This window comes from Meleagris gallopavo, chromosome 7, assembly GCF_000146605.3.
Source record: "Meleagris gallopavo isolate NT-WF06-2002-E0010 breed Aviagen turkey brand Nicholas breeding stock chromosome 7, Turkey_5.1, whole genome shotgun sequence".
Classification (NCBI taxonomy): Eukaryota; Metazoa; Chordata; class Aves; order Galliformes; family Phasianidae; genus Meleagris; species Meleagris gallopavo.
The window spans coordinates 10,827,164-10,841,474 of NC_015017.2; the positions used below are offsets into that span (position 1 = coordinate 10,827,164).

The following is a 14,311-nucleotide window of genomic DNA, read 5'->3' on the forward strand; positions in this document are numbered from 1 at the left end:
GAGGCCGAAGGCCTCACCTCGCCGGTGGCTACCGCAAGTGCTGGAGAAGGGCTGATCGCCCCTTCCCGAGGAGCGCAGGCCCGGCCGTACCTGCGTCGTCAGCGATGTGCCTCAGAACGTCCTCGTCGGGCACGAACTTCACCGCCAGAGTGCCGGCGCTCCGACACTCCTCCAAGCTCATGGTGGGCGCCGGGCGAGCACCCCCACCTGACACACGTGGGCGGAGCCGCCCGGCCGCCAGGGGGCGCTGCCGCCAGGTGCCCACGGGGGGTAAGCGGCAGAGACCGCCCGTCGCAAGGCCCGGGTACGACCTTTAGGTCTCGGGCGCCTGCCTCTTCTCGCCCTCACCGCTGGCGGCTCAACATGGGCTCCGGACCGCACCTTGAGTCGGCGGCAGGAGCCCGAAGCGGGTTAACGTGCCAGCCGTCCACCCAATCCAGCGCCCTCCCTCAGAAGGTGCGGGGCGCCCACGCTGTGAGGACCGCCGCCTGCCTTTGACTGACGCACGCCTCAGCCAATCCACGACCCCAGGCCCCGCTTTCCGCCGCCTGTCGGCGGGAGAAGCAAGGGGGCGGGACTTCCGCTGGCAGCCATGCGTGCGGCCGCCAGCAGTTGCCGTGGCGACGCGAAGCCTCCTGAGGAAGGCTGGGGCCCTGATCGACGCCACTCAAAGAATAAAAACAAAACCAACTCCGAGCAGCTCCAGTTCTGTTCAGAAACAGCACAATATTTATTTAACATCTTTATATATTTATATATATATATAATTTTTTTTTCTGCATTGCAGATTGTGTCGAGTTTTATACATCTCTATTTACAATGATTTAAAATAATTATATTTCATCTCTGGCAGGTATTTACAGAGTCAACAGTAACTACGTTTCACATTTCAACAACAGTCAACAGCATTACCCAGTTCAGTAAGACAGTAAGATAATGGCTTACATGCACCAATAACACGATCTTCGCTATGTGCCATCTTCAGCTCTAAGAATGAGGATTTCCCTGGTCCCAGGATAAAGGACATCACACAGGACAGCTCACAGCCTCTCGAAGCCTGCATGGTTCCATCCCTCCCAGCACCTCCTGCCCACGCAGGCCCTATCCCTGCCCTCGGGCCTGGCCCAGCTGTCTGCATACGTGGGATGTGCTGCTTATGCTCCTTCTACAACAGAGATCAGAGCACATCATGTTAAAGTAGTAAAAATCCTCAGAAAGCTTAGTTCAGAGAAACAAACCTGGTATGACAGAAAAAGTAGGAAAATAATCTTTTAACCCTTGCAGAGCATTTCGTTTTGCTAGTAAAATTGATGGCGTATCCTGTGTTCTTACAAGAACAGTACAGAGCAAAAGATTCGTTGTAAAATAGAGGAAATACAAATTTAAAAAATGCAGCACGGGGTACCTCGATTCAGGTTTGTATAGCAAAGAAAAGCTACAAAAGTAAATCTAAAATGTATTAAGAGTATCTGATTTAATTATTAAAAATCTTTATTAGCTTTTTTTCCTGGAATCCTCGATATGGAAAAAATGTTAAATGACTCAATTTTATTTATTCATATGTCGTTTCTTCATAAATAAACCAGCCAGTTATATCCATCCTAAAAGTATGCACTTTCTTCAAGTAAACAGTAAGAAGTCTTGTTTCAAAATATTCATCGAACACTGGCACACAAGATACACAGACACATCCCAGTACTATCTACTAAAAAGCTTTGAGAAGTGGTTTATCTAGTTAGTGATTGCTAACTCACATCTACTGTATACTTCAAGCCATAAAGTTTCTAATACTCAATTTTTTCATAAACAGCATGAAAGTCTAGCACAACAACAGGAACCACGTGAACAAAAAGGACAGTGTCAGAAGCTAGTACTTGTCACGCCCAAGTCCCACCTATTTTTGAACAAAGCCCATTTCTCTTTGAAAAAGTTGCTTCATTCATACTAATTTTTCTGTTTTCAGATCAGTTCTGGGGAGGATGAGGACTATAAAACACTGGGAGCTCACAACCGAATAACTTCTTAATACAGCTTAATCAACTTTTTCCATTGTGCACAAGCTAAAACGTAGGCCAAGGTTTTACTGTACAGACACAAAGTTTTACTGTACAAGTGTTCTCACACAGCAGCTCCTCACAGGAGTAGCTTAGTAATCCTTTATGATAGAACAAATAATTTATGGACCTTTTTTAAAATTCATTTTATCCCTAAAGCTATTTTAAAAATCTGATGAGTACAGTTAAAAAAATAAAATCAGAAGTGTTTGGTTTTTTGGTTCTAAAGAAATAAATAACAGAAGTTGGAAATTTTACTTTTTTTTCTTCACAAAAATCTCAAAGTCACATAGCACGAAACAGATTTTTACTAAATCCATTCCTGGAAGCTGTGAGGTACCTTCAGGCTTCTAGAGCTTCCTTTTGAACATCTAATGTATTACATGATAGCAGGCCTTTACACTTGCCAAACTTAGAAAGTTTCTCAGAAATGGCTACCTGTTATGTTTTGAAAATTTGTTCCATTATTTGGTTTATTTTAAAATAATTTTTTTTAATGACTAAGTGAAAATCATTATACAGATCAGTCCTGCAAAATCCATTTACTGCTTGCCTTCATAAATTATTGATGAACCAAGTTGCCCACAGCTCTCCGCTGTTGTCCATCATTGTTTAAGAAGCAGGTGAGTACTTCACTCTTCAGCTGATTGCAACATGCAGATTTTGACAGACTGATGTATGTATTCACAAATACAATATCTATGCTGGGATCTGTTTCCCCAAATCACCTACAGAACAGCTTTCCAGAAATGAAATTTATTCAAGAGCCAGTGGGAAAACAAATTAATACTAGTTTAAGAAATTAAGACAAATTTATCTTAACTTATTAAGAGAAAGATAAATTAAGGCCCGTATATCAGCAATAAGCAGCATTTAAAATACCAGAGAAAATACAAAATATTGATCAATTTTATTTATGCCAAGAAAGCAATGCAAGTACAGAGGATTAGCCCTCTACTTTTGATGCTTGAAAAGGACTGATGATTTATAATTTTAGTTCAGTGATCGTCCTAAACAAGCCATTAAAAAAAAAAAGCATGTTTATTGTTCTGATACAAACTATTCCAATGATGTAAATGAATATTACAAATGAGACCTAGCTAACATCCCATACGAAACATGCCAAGATAACAATAATTTTGGCAGTGACAGAATTGCAAAATTTAAGGATAAGACTTACAGATCTACAAATAACAGAAACAACTTTTTGTTCTGTATGCAGCACATACATTCCATTCAAGTAAGTTCCATTATGCTTTCCACACCTCCTCCAGGATTACGAGTTCAGTATCAAGTTTGTACTGATTATGAATTTTACTCAAAAAGTAATTCTTGGTTACTACTTGGTCTTCAAATTAACTTAAATTTGTAAGCCAAGTCAAACAAAAATTTCCGGCCAAACACTTGCACACTTAAAAGAGAGCCATTGTTTCATGATAAAATAGGACAAATTTAAAATTTAGGTTAAAATAAGCCATAGCATAGAATAATCTACACCAAAAATAATTTTTGAAAATATAATTCTCTGAACATACTATACATTAAACATTGAGGAAAATCTCCCTGGAACTAAAATTTTCCAGGAAAATTAATTATGTTCATTAAAGAAGTAAAACAAGCCACATCTATCTGGAGAGAGAAAGGGGTAAGAGTCGGGGCCACCTTTCTACAGAGCAGCTTTACCACCATTAAGGTGCAGGTTTCCCCCTTAATCTTGAAAAATATGTTCATATTTACATACAGTATACACACAGTTGAGGCAATTGATTGTCAACACGTGACAAATGTATGTACCTACCCACACACAAGTAAACCTCACATGGTGAGAAAAAACCCTGTCCCAGTAAACTCCAGTATTCATAAGTAGTGCAAATAAATAAGTTGTCAGAAAACAGTTTTTTTCCTCATAATTTTGCTGTCAGAACAGATGACTAACTATGTTCAAGCTAGCAGGAGTGTGTTGGAAATGTTAGATTTAGGTAATTGAGACCAACACACTTGCAATCTACAAATAACTACGTCTAATGCTTACTGGCTGCAACATGATGTTCAGCATTACAGAATGAAGTACACTGTTAAAAATTTCTTCCAACACATCAGAAAGTTGTATTCAAAGAAATTTGCATTTAAAACAAACAGTGAAAGATAAGAAAGTAAGATAAAAAGTCTCCAAATTAAAACTAGCAAGAATAACAAAGCAGCTTAAAACTTCATCTTGCCACATTCATTGTAGCAGATACTTTCACTTCATCATTTTGTGGCCTGCAGGATGAAAAACAAAAGGGATCAACACTGAGCCAAAAAGCTGCTTATAAAAACCTCCTGAAAAGGGGAACCAAAGTCTGATTTTAGTAATCTTTTTAAAATTATAAAGCCCAAGAAAAATGAGTTGTAAAACGACAACATAGTGTAATGTGGTAAAAACTGTATCAAGGGATAATTCATGTATCCCTACTTACATGTGTATAGACATCTACATATAGTACCCGCACTTCCTCACCTAAGCATTAAAAATATCTGCACACACATGTAGTGTTCTGCTTTTCAACCTCCTTTTATAATGATGCAGCTGCACTGAAATATTGCAGAAATTTCAATCTAGTGCCTTATATAAAGTACCAAATGTTCTGAAACATGACACAGCCGAGTGAATTCAGGATAAGGAGGTTTAAGTTTAGATATTTGTCACCGGTATCAGAAAATTAGAACATATTTTTTGTTAATATTTAACACACAATCATAAAACCAGTAGATTATTCTCTCAGCCTAGATCCTGGACATTTCTAATTTTATTACCACCACAGTACTTTGAAGTGTACTGAGTGTCACTATACAAGGTTTTGCTACAATCTTCACACACCTTGGTATAGTCTGAGATACCAAGAAGGATTACAGGTGAGTGTGATACACAGCACTGGCAGAGTATGCTATTACAGCAGGTTTGCAGGTCATAGTGACAACTCACTTTCTAAGACAGATGTTGATCAGTTTATGTCTGGAAAATGACAAAACTTCTCACAAATGAAACAACGCACTCGGGATAATTTTGGTAAGTTACAGATGCTGCACATCAGCACATAGCAAAAAGTTGTTTTTTTTTTTAATATAGATGAAATTGAACCCTTTTTAAAGCTCTAAATGGGGTAGGTATATATATATGATTTGTTCTTATGTGCTTGTATATATATTTGTACACACACACACACACACACACACACACACACACACACAAACACAAACAAACCAGAATGAAATGAACTGAGCTATAACAAAAGGCACATCATCAAAATGAGGACTGCAAAAAACATCTTGATTTGTAGTTTAGTTGAACTTTTAACTACTTCAAATTGAGGCATGTACATTTGATTTCCCTATCTGAAGTCACTGGGCTGTCTTGCTTTCCTGAAATAGTGTAACTGTGTGGAGCTCCTCTCTCCAGAGTATAAAGTATTTGTTTCTAAAATTTGGCCCAATGCCAAATTACATGTCATAAAACTTCTATGGGAATGTTTGTAATAGCAAAAGCAGAAACAAGAGAACCTTACATAGCAACCCTATGTTTTAAAGGTGTAGAAATATTAAAGTAATTCCTCAAAAAGCTGACATTCCTGACCTTTTATTTCCCAAAGATTTATGCAATCATCATTTGGTCCTTATCAGTTCACGACGATGGCACTTCAATAGAATAGAATTCTCATAGTGATGATCTCTACAAAATATAGATTTGTACTTTCAGGGAAGAAACTACTACCAAGCAAATCATAACTTGCCAATCACCTCCACCAGCAAAACTTGACAAAATAAATCAAGAAGAGTCTAATCATAAGAAGTTAAAAAAAAAAATCACATCATAAAATCTCTCACAGTTTAATCTCAATTGTGCATTAGTTCTATGTAGTGACCCTTAAAGGCTAATCTAAATTCTGAAACAGCAGGGCTTTCTTTCTGAAGATTCTGTTGTTTAACTAAATTTCTGCATCGGTCCAGATGCCATTTTAATTCACTTTTCTATGAATGTAAGATCCGAAGACTAGACTGCCAGTGATTCATCAAGTTACAATGTAAATTTGAAAGTTCTGTTTGGAATAGAGGTTCAAAAGAAAAAAAAAATAAAAAAACATTATAAAACCTAACAATGAAAGTAACACCATATTATTGTCCTGAATCTCTTAAAGATTCTCTGTCATTCAAAGATAACCTGCTATGTCTAACAGCTTATGTTTACTCTTCACAGTGACAATGAAACCAAAGTGCTCACATGAAGATCATAACTCTTTCCGTGGATTTACAATTTGTAAACTTCCAGGATATCATACATTACTTAAGAATACAGGATGAACTTTCTCCTTTTCTCTCTAGCAATAGGACAAAGAGAGAGATACGATGACAAACATTTTCCTACACAATCAGAAATGTGCTTCTAAGCTGTGTTCTCTAGCACAAGTACCAGCCAGTGCCCACCATTCATACCAGTCATATACATTCAAGGCTTGGCTCAATGGCACGAGTTCTGCATTTTCTAGAGTAGGGGTCTATCCACTAAAATAATGATGAAAAACATAATAGATGATAAACAGTTCAAAGCAATGAACTGTGATCCTTCTGGGAAAAAAAAGGACTGTCAGTACCCCTATGTGTAAATGGTGTTTCTAGAAAAGCATTTCACATTAAAGCTTCTGTGTTTCTAGCAAAAAAAAAAAAAAAAGTCTCTATCCCTGAGACAGTCCCTTAAGAGGATGGTCTGTTTGGACTGCAAGATTCTCAAAATGACTCCATGACTGACTTTAGGGACACTGAGGAAGAAGCTGAAAGGGGTGGGGATGTCTAACATCCATGATACTGTAGAAAGCAGCCTGAGAAATACTCTTTTACCCAAATACACCTTTCAACTCAGTGATCACCACCTCACAAGAACAACAACAAACAACACCATCACCCACAACAAAAATGGAGCAGAGCTAGCCATTAGTTCCTTGGAACATAGTGTTTCCCTCCCGCTTACAAATCCAATTTCTTTAACAGCATGGTCTTGTCTAAATTTTAGTCTACATGCAGAATGACCCTGTGTCCTGGAGGGGAAGACATATAACATTACACATGGCTACAACGCCATTAGAAGTGCATTGTAACCTACATTATCTACTTACAATCCTCTCTTTGAGGGAAAAAAACTTGGTAATAAGCACGTCTCAGTTGCTGAACATCAAAAGCTTCTGGGATGAGAGATTAGGGGCAGGCAAGAAAAAACTACCCTCATTTTAATGAAAGTGCTGTAAGCAGCCAGGAGCAGCAATGACAATTCCCTCCCCAGAATTGATTGCACAGACTCAGAGAGGTCCAAAGTCACATTAGAATCTCTGAGGCACTCCTGGTTCTGAGGAAGAAAAGTCATGATCCAGTAGTCTTTGCAGTACTGTAGACCGAGAAAACAAACCCGTTTCTATTTCTTAACAAAGCCAAAGCATCATTTCATAGGGATCACATTCACCATTTCCGACGGTGTCTCCAGTCTCACAGTGTTGAAATGGGACTGATCAGCCTACGATGGATTGCACATCACCCAAGGAGAAAGGAAGGCATGGAAAAAGGCATACAGTACATTATATACTGCTTCACAACCATGTTTACAAGGGGGCAGAATGAAGGTGAAGGAAGAATTATTGCTGTTTCAGGAATACAGTATGATAGCTAAACCAAATCAAACAAGATCACAACAGTCAGTATTTTCACACTGCAGGATGATGGTTCTTGTTTTGCCTAAGAATGAACTTGCCTGGGGATTTAGGGCAAAGAGGGAGTACTAACAAAGGGAGTTAAATGTTACACCTGGGATATCAGCTGCATATTGAAACTTGGAGATCGAGACTGTTTGGTTAGGGGAGTTCCTGGAGGAAGAAGATCTTTACCTTCCCCAGCATGGCCTAGTCGGTCTTCCTGTAGGCTGATAGTTGAAAAACGATTGGTGTTGCCGGCTGCTAGATTGGTAACACCCTCTGTACCAACTCCAACACTGGAGCCTGCTTGACTACCATTCACATAGTCGAACGATTTACTGGAGGAAGCACTGGCAGTCCTGATCAAGCTCAAACTGTTGGCTTTTGGCACCACTTGCCCAGCAGGCAGGCTGAGGTGTTTCTTAGTAGGTGTCATCTCAATTATATCTGCACCAAGGTCAGTGGATTGGTGCATGTACTGCTTCCGAGCTACTGAATCTCGAGGGCTGTCATTGGATTTTGCTGCAGAAGAGGTTTCTTTATCCTTAGCAGAACGTCCACTTGCTGTTTTTCTTAAGCTGCCCTTCTGGGATACGGACGATTGAGGTTTGGTCCCAACTGGCTGGCTGCTGAGAGATGCTCCTGATGAAAATCCTTCATCAGCATCATTAAGGTTCACAGATTCCTCTCTTCCATTTACACCTTCAGTATCTATTCATGAAAAAAAGGAACAAACCAAAAAAAAAAAAAAAACAACAATCCAAACCAATCAGAACAGACAATAAGCATTCAAGTTACATGAATACAGATGCACACAGACCACTAAAACAAACCCTCATTTGCTGATCCACCTATTTTCCACTGCTTAAAAATTCCTGATTATCTGCCAATAATCTTGTTAAATATAGCAGAATAATGGAATCTGACAATAAATACTTCCTGGACTTGATTTACTCTTCCTCTGCATTACTTTCATCAGTCCAGATAATATCTAAAATTATGTCCATCAATACAGAAGAATTAGGCCTTGTCTAATGGCTAATTTGTTTTAGTTCTGTCCGCAGCTACTAATGCCCATCCTCCTACTATGTGGGTATTGTTATTATCATCATTTATTTTTTAAAAAAGAGAAAGGCTTTTAGACTATTTTATCCTAGTTTGAGGCAGGATCTGAGCGTGTTCAAGTACTTGTCCGGCACATGTTCGGTAAGCTTCATAATTAGGTTACTTCCTTAGCCAGCAACAGTGCTGCAACAAGAGGCAAAAGGCTTCTGTTGTATGTAGCTGGCTCTTCAATCAATGTGACTATACCTTCTGCTGGAGAGTAACCTAATTCCTAGTTCTCTCTCTGAGAGCTCAATCCTCCCTGCATTTCCAGCAATCCTACCTAGGTGCTTCCATATCATATTTGCTTTAATCTCAGCATCAAGACTTTCGAGAAAAAAATATAATAATAGAAATTTAACATCTGAAACATTCAAAGAAGCTTTGTGCTTTGGAATGGGATTTTAGAGCTTGTCAAGCTTCTTTCTTAAATCCTTGTTTTCAGTCCTAAGGCTTAAAGATTGTAGATTAGGGCTATACATGAAGACTTTTTGTTTTCTTAAATCTTATTCCGGTCCTTTTTCTAAGCTCCAAGTACTTAAAACAAGTTATTGTTTCAGTATTAAACAACATTTAAGTTTCAAAATTGAAAATGGAGCTTGATATCTTGTTTCAATGGAAAAAATCCATAAAGTTTAACTATAGTTACACACAAAAAAAAAAAGAAAAAAGAAAAAAGACATTCAGGCTATAAGAATTTTGTTTTGCTTTCTAAAAGCTGCAAAGCCTGAATTTTTACTTGTGTGTGAGTGTGAGTGTGTGAGAGAGAGAGAGAGAGAGAGAGAGAGAGAGAGAGAGAGAAAACTGCAAAGCCTCTCTAACAGCTAAAGCCACTGTACTGCTATACTGGCAGTTTGTCCAACTCAGTGTGCTACCAAGGAAATATGTTTCAATTTCTTTCGTGGAATGAGGTGGTAAAGATTTAAGAGATTATAGTATTTGAGTAGAACAACATCCTTTCATACTGTCTGCTAGCATAGTACTGTAGAATACTTTGTTATGGCAAACAAAACAGTCACAAAGCCTTAATTCAGTATTGCTTCTTCTGCATAGAAGAAACATAAGCCTGATCCAACATTTCCAAAATGTAAAGCAAAAATGAACTTTATAGGAAGGCTTTATTACTCTATTTCTTTTAAACCTATTTCTCTTTTTAGGAAGTTTTGCCTCAGAATTACCATTATTGTGTATCAGCTTATAAACAACATTTAGCCTTCTGCAAAGTAGATCATGGTCAGGCCTCTCTCAGCAATGCAATGTGAGACTATTCTGTTGTTTTATATAGTTCTAACTTGATTTGTTAAGCCTTCTAAGCAGCATAAAGATACTGTAGTTCATGTTATGGCAGTCTTTCTTCATTGGTAAAGTCTATGGCCTTCTTAGAAAAAGAAAAAAATTAGGCTTCAAAGGCTATCATTAAAATCAAGAATGCTTTACATTCTGATTTAACTTCCTGCATCCATATTTAAAATACAAACACTGTTACTTCTTCCTGATTAATCTAACTAGACCCTTTTCTTCTCACCAAGACATAAAAGTATTTTCTTACATTACACAGTGAGAAATTCTATCTACCATTCACCTCATTTCTCCCCCACTTCCCCCAACCCAACATTCCCACACATAAACAAAGATGCTAGGAAAAGTATGATGTGACTGGAACCTACTAAAAGAAAGATAATTATTTCAATAAACCAAAGTAAATCTTTCTTTATAACCATGCAAAGCTGGATGAAAGCGTGTTTGGTTACAAGCAGCAATAATAGCAGCAGAAGTCCCCTCTCAATCCCTTTCATTCTAGAAAAGACACGTAACTTGCAAAATGCTGTCTCCAGCCAATACTGCTAAGCTTTTTATTACTATGAGAACATTACTGCTTCCTCACAGTTCATGTCAAATCCTATTCAGGGACAGTGAAGCAAAGGGGTCACACAAAAGAAGTGCCATTTCATCCATAAAATTTAAAGACCAGACTGAGAGGGGTTGTTGCAAGCTTTTCAGTGCTGCAACTAGACAAAGGCCCAAGCAGCTCAGCAGTGTTAAAAAATGAAGAAGATAGAGAAGACAACATGCATGAGAATTACTTTCTAGTCAGGTCCATATAGCTACAGATGTTCTCAGTAGGACTGAAATAACTCCGTAAACGCAATCTTTTCCCAACACATCTATTTTTCTTCTAAAAGTTGTCCACAGGAACAAACAGAAAATGTTCCATTCTTTATATACTGTGTTTGGAGGTAAAAGAGGATGAAGTCACAAAGGATTTGTTTGTTTGTTTACCAAGAGACCAATAAGATGATTTTGAAAAGGAAACATAACTTTAAAAGCCACGCACTCTTTACTACAAGGCCAGAAGAAAAAAGACAACCCAGCCTAACAGAAATCACATTGATTGCCCTGTAGCATGTCTTTGGGATTCCTGCTGTTCCTTATCAGGATAAATCTTTCTCTAAAGAATACACTATCAATATCAATATGTAATTTGTAAATGCAGATACAGCATTCTCTACTGACTCAAAATAGTGCAGAGCAGTAGCTGCTACCACTCAGAGGCAGAATGCCTTTTAAGGTATTTACTGAGTCATTTTTTAAGTCTTCTGCCTTTTTGTAATTATTGGGTCAAAACACTGATCTGAAAAGGATTTTAGGTTTGTTTTTTAAAAGCAACATTAGGTCTATTTATCCTTTCCACATCTGAAGGTTGAAAAGTAACTGAAAATAATCAGTCTCTCATTATATTTTTTTATATAAAAAACTTATGAGAGGATATTCACTAACCAAAACTTTCTGTGAAATAAGTATCAATAAAAGACCCAAATATACACAAACAATTCTATACTGATAATCAAGCCAAACTCCATTCCTGTACCTTTTCCTAGTTAGTATTAACTAGCAGAATTCCATTTGCCCAAGCATGTAATTTTATACTGTCAACATTTAAAGAAGTATATTCAACCAACTTTAACAGAAGCATGTGGAATGATCATTTCTCCAGTAACATCTCAAATGACATAAGCATCTGGAAACAATTAAGACTAGAAGGCCACATCTTTTTCAACTTCTTTCCCATTTCCTATCTCTTCCAGAATGTTCTCTGCATCTGGGGACTTCTCCATATCCTTCAGGTCATGCACATGCAAAGGAATAAGATCAAGTGAACCAGTGAAGTTAGGAGAAGGCCATACTCATTTACTGAGCATGCTCAAACTCACTATGCACCAAGGAATAGATTATAATCCCATGCTTGATAACAACTCTGATAAGGATAAGGATTGTGGTGACACTACATTAAATCTTCAAATTCTCTTGATGATTGTTTCCAGAAGAACAAATCTGAAGCCTATGTAGTATCTAAAAATAAATCTCATTTACTATCAGCTGTTATGCTTACAAATTTTGGAAATACCAAAAAACTGTTCAGATTGGAGATTTAAAATATAAAAACACTTTAAATTATATTCAGCCAAATTTATAAGAAATTACTTCTCATTTCTGATGAGAAGTCATGTTTCAAAGTCAGTGCTTAAAACAATACCTTTCATGGAATAAAGATGACAAAATAAACAGATGAACTGAAGCAAAATAAATCTCTACTAACTACTGTGTCTGCTATTCCTGATTATAGTGCGGGAATATGAAGCCCTACAGCACTTGTGTGGACAGCACAACTGAATAAAGAAGCAATTATTGTTTCTGAAGTGTTTAGAAACACAAGTTTTTCCGTTTTGATACTTGTTTTTACAGCAGTCAGATTGTTCATCTACACTAGCTGTAAGATTATGAGTCTTCAATTAAAGGTTGACTATCAAATAAACATTAATAGTAGTGAATCTGTCTTAGATAGGCTTGACTTTGTTCTCGGAAATTTAAAAGCATAGACTAGTAAGACATTACTGGAGCTAAGTTGTTGCCAACCAAATCCATTAATACTCTATACTATCTATTTTTCAGGACTGGATTCACGTTCTCCAGGTGCATTTTTTCCTCTGAATATTAGATTAAACATGCTCAGTAATAGAAAGTGTCCAAGCAATCCCAAAGCTCTTGGCTATTACTCGTCATTTTTATTTTATTGTTTGCCATGCCGAGCAGCCTTTCACCACACAGATGCAAGCCCCAGGCCAGCCCATGTGATAACAAAAGGTAGTACCTGACCTGATGTTAGGTATATAGGGGATGCGTGTATTGCAAAGAGAAGCTAATACACCCTGGGATAGCGGAAACACACACTAGAATGGAAAGAAGTTCTGCTTGGGGATAGGGAGCCAGGATCCTCCTCCAGCAATTGCCTCACTGACTTCTGCCTCCTCATCTCTGTCCTACCCTCTGTTGTGGCTGCTGCCAAGGTGGGCTCCGGGAAGCCATGCTCAGGGGTCCTGCGCATCAGCACCTCCCCCTCTTGCTCACGTTTGATCCCTAGGTCTGTGGAGCCGTGTTGGATCGGTGAGCCAGGTATGCTTGAGTCAGCCTCGTTTGAGAAGTCAAAGCCATCTGGGATTCAACATATAACATTTTAGTGCTTTTCTGTTCCTTTCTTGGCATTCCAACCCAGGCAGGGAGAATAAAAAATTTATGTGGACATAGAACAAACACGAAACACTACTCATGCTTAGTTAAAAGTTTGTGAGAACATCCACAGAAAGGGACAGGTGGGCTATACTCCATACCAGAGACTAGAAAATGAATATAATGGCAGCTACAGTAAGACAAACGTGGCCCAAAGTCCTGAAAATAGAAGACAGTTGCTTCTTGTCCTGGACATCCTGATTCAGCTGAGGACCAGAGGTCATTAAATGCTTTGGCACACAGTATAGGAAAGAAAAAAAAAAAAAAAGGAAAAATGTAATACTTGTTTTCAGACTCTTGTAACCTCAGTTTATTTTAGGTTATTCTACATTTTGCCTTCAGTCATTATTCAGCTTTTTTAAAGTTGTATTTCATACATGCAGGAAAAAACTTTTTAAGTTTGACAAAATGATTTTAAAGCAATTTTTGCTACAACAAAAATTTAACCATATGAAGGAAAACATTACTATATATTTACTGTTATTCTTCATATGGTCCAGCATGCTTCCATGTGATCTAAGTATTCAATAAGGAATGAGGAAAAATAGAATAATTTTAAGCTATCCAAAACTACTTTATGACACGTTCCCTCTATAAGTTGGACCACATGATGCTAGGAGTATGATGTTCAGCTCTTCCATCTCCCACTGTCTTCAGTGGCTGTGGATAACTGGAACCCTAGCAAGGTCTGAATAATAACACTCATTTCCTAAGCTATTTATGATGAGAGAGCAACTGAATTTCAGAGTGCATCTCAGAAATAACTGGAATTCTACACTAAACTCTGCCACAACAATTTTATGTTCTCTTATAATAGAGGGAAAAAAGCCTTAGTAAATGATTTCCAGTCCCTTTTTTCCCCTTTTTTCTTTT

At 38.0% G+C, this 14,311-nt stretch overlaps 2 protein-coding genes across 7 annotated transcripts in view; both read right to left on the bottom strand.

The window, feature by feature from the left end:
- Nucleotides 1-2,277, bottom strand: part of ORC2 (origin recognition complex subunit 2) — a 23,439-nt gene extending 21,162 nt beyond the window's left edge. For all 3 annotated transcript variants that reach the window (XM_019616999.2, XM_003207492.4, XM_019616998.2), the window contains exon 1: nt 91-2,277. In XM_019616999.2, coding sequence (XP_019472544.1) covers nt 91-181 — 91 coding nt within the window. In that variant the 5' untranslated portion in view covers nt 182-2,277. The remainder of the gene's footprint in view (nt 1-90) is intronic.
- A 35-nt stretch (nt 2,278-2,312) lies between these two features.
- The window catches only part of FAM126B (family with sequence similarity 126 member B), a 59,410-nt gene continuing 47,411 nt past the window's right edge, over nt 2,313-14,311 (bottom strand). For 3 of the 4 annotated variants that reach the window (XM_019617003.1, XM_010713436.2, XM_010713437.2), the window contains exons 13-14: nt 13,196-13,363; nt 2,313-8,479 (exon numbers count right to left, since the gene is read on the bottom strand). In XM_019617003.1, coding sequence (XP_019472548.1) covers nt 7,875-8,479; nt 13,196-13,363 — 773 coding nt within the window. In that variant the 3' untranslated portion in view covers nt 2,313-7,874. The remainder of the gene's footprint in view (nt 8,480-13,195; nt 13,364-14,311) is intronic. The other variant, XM_010713439.2, reaches the window with a different exon arrangement.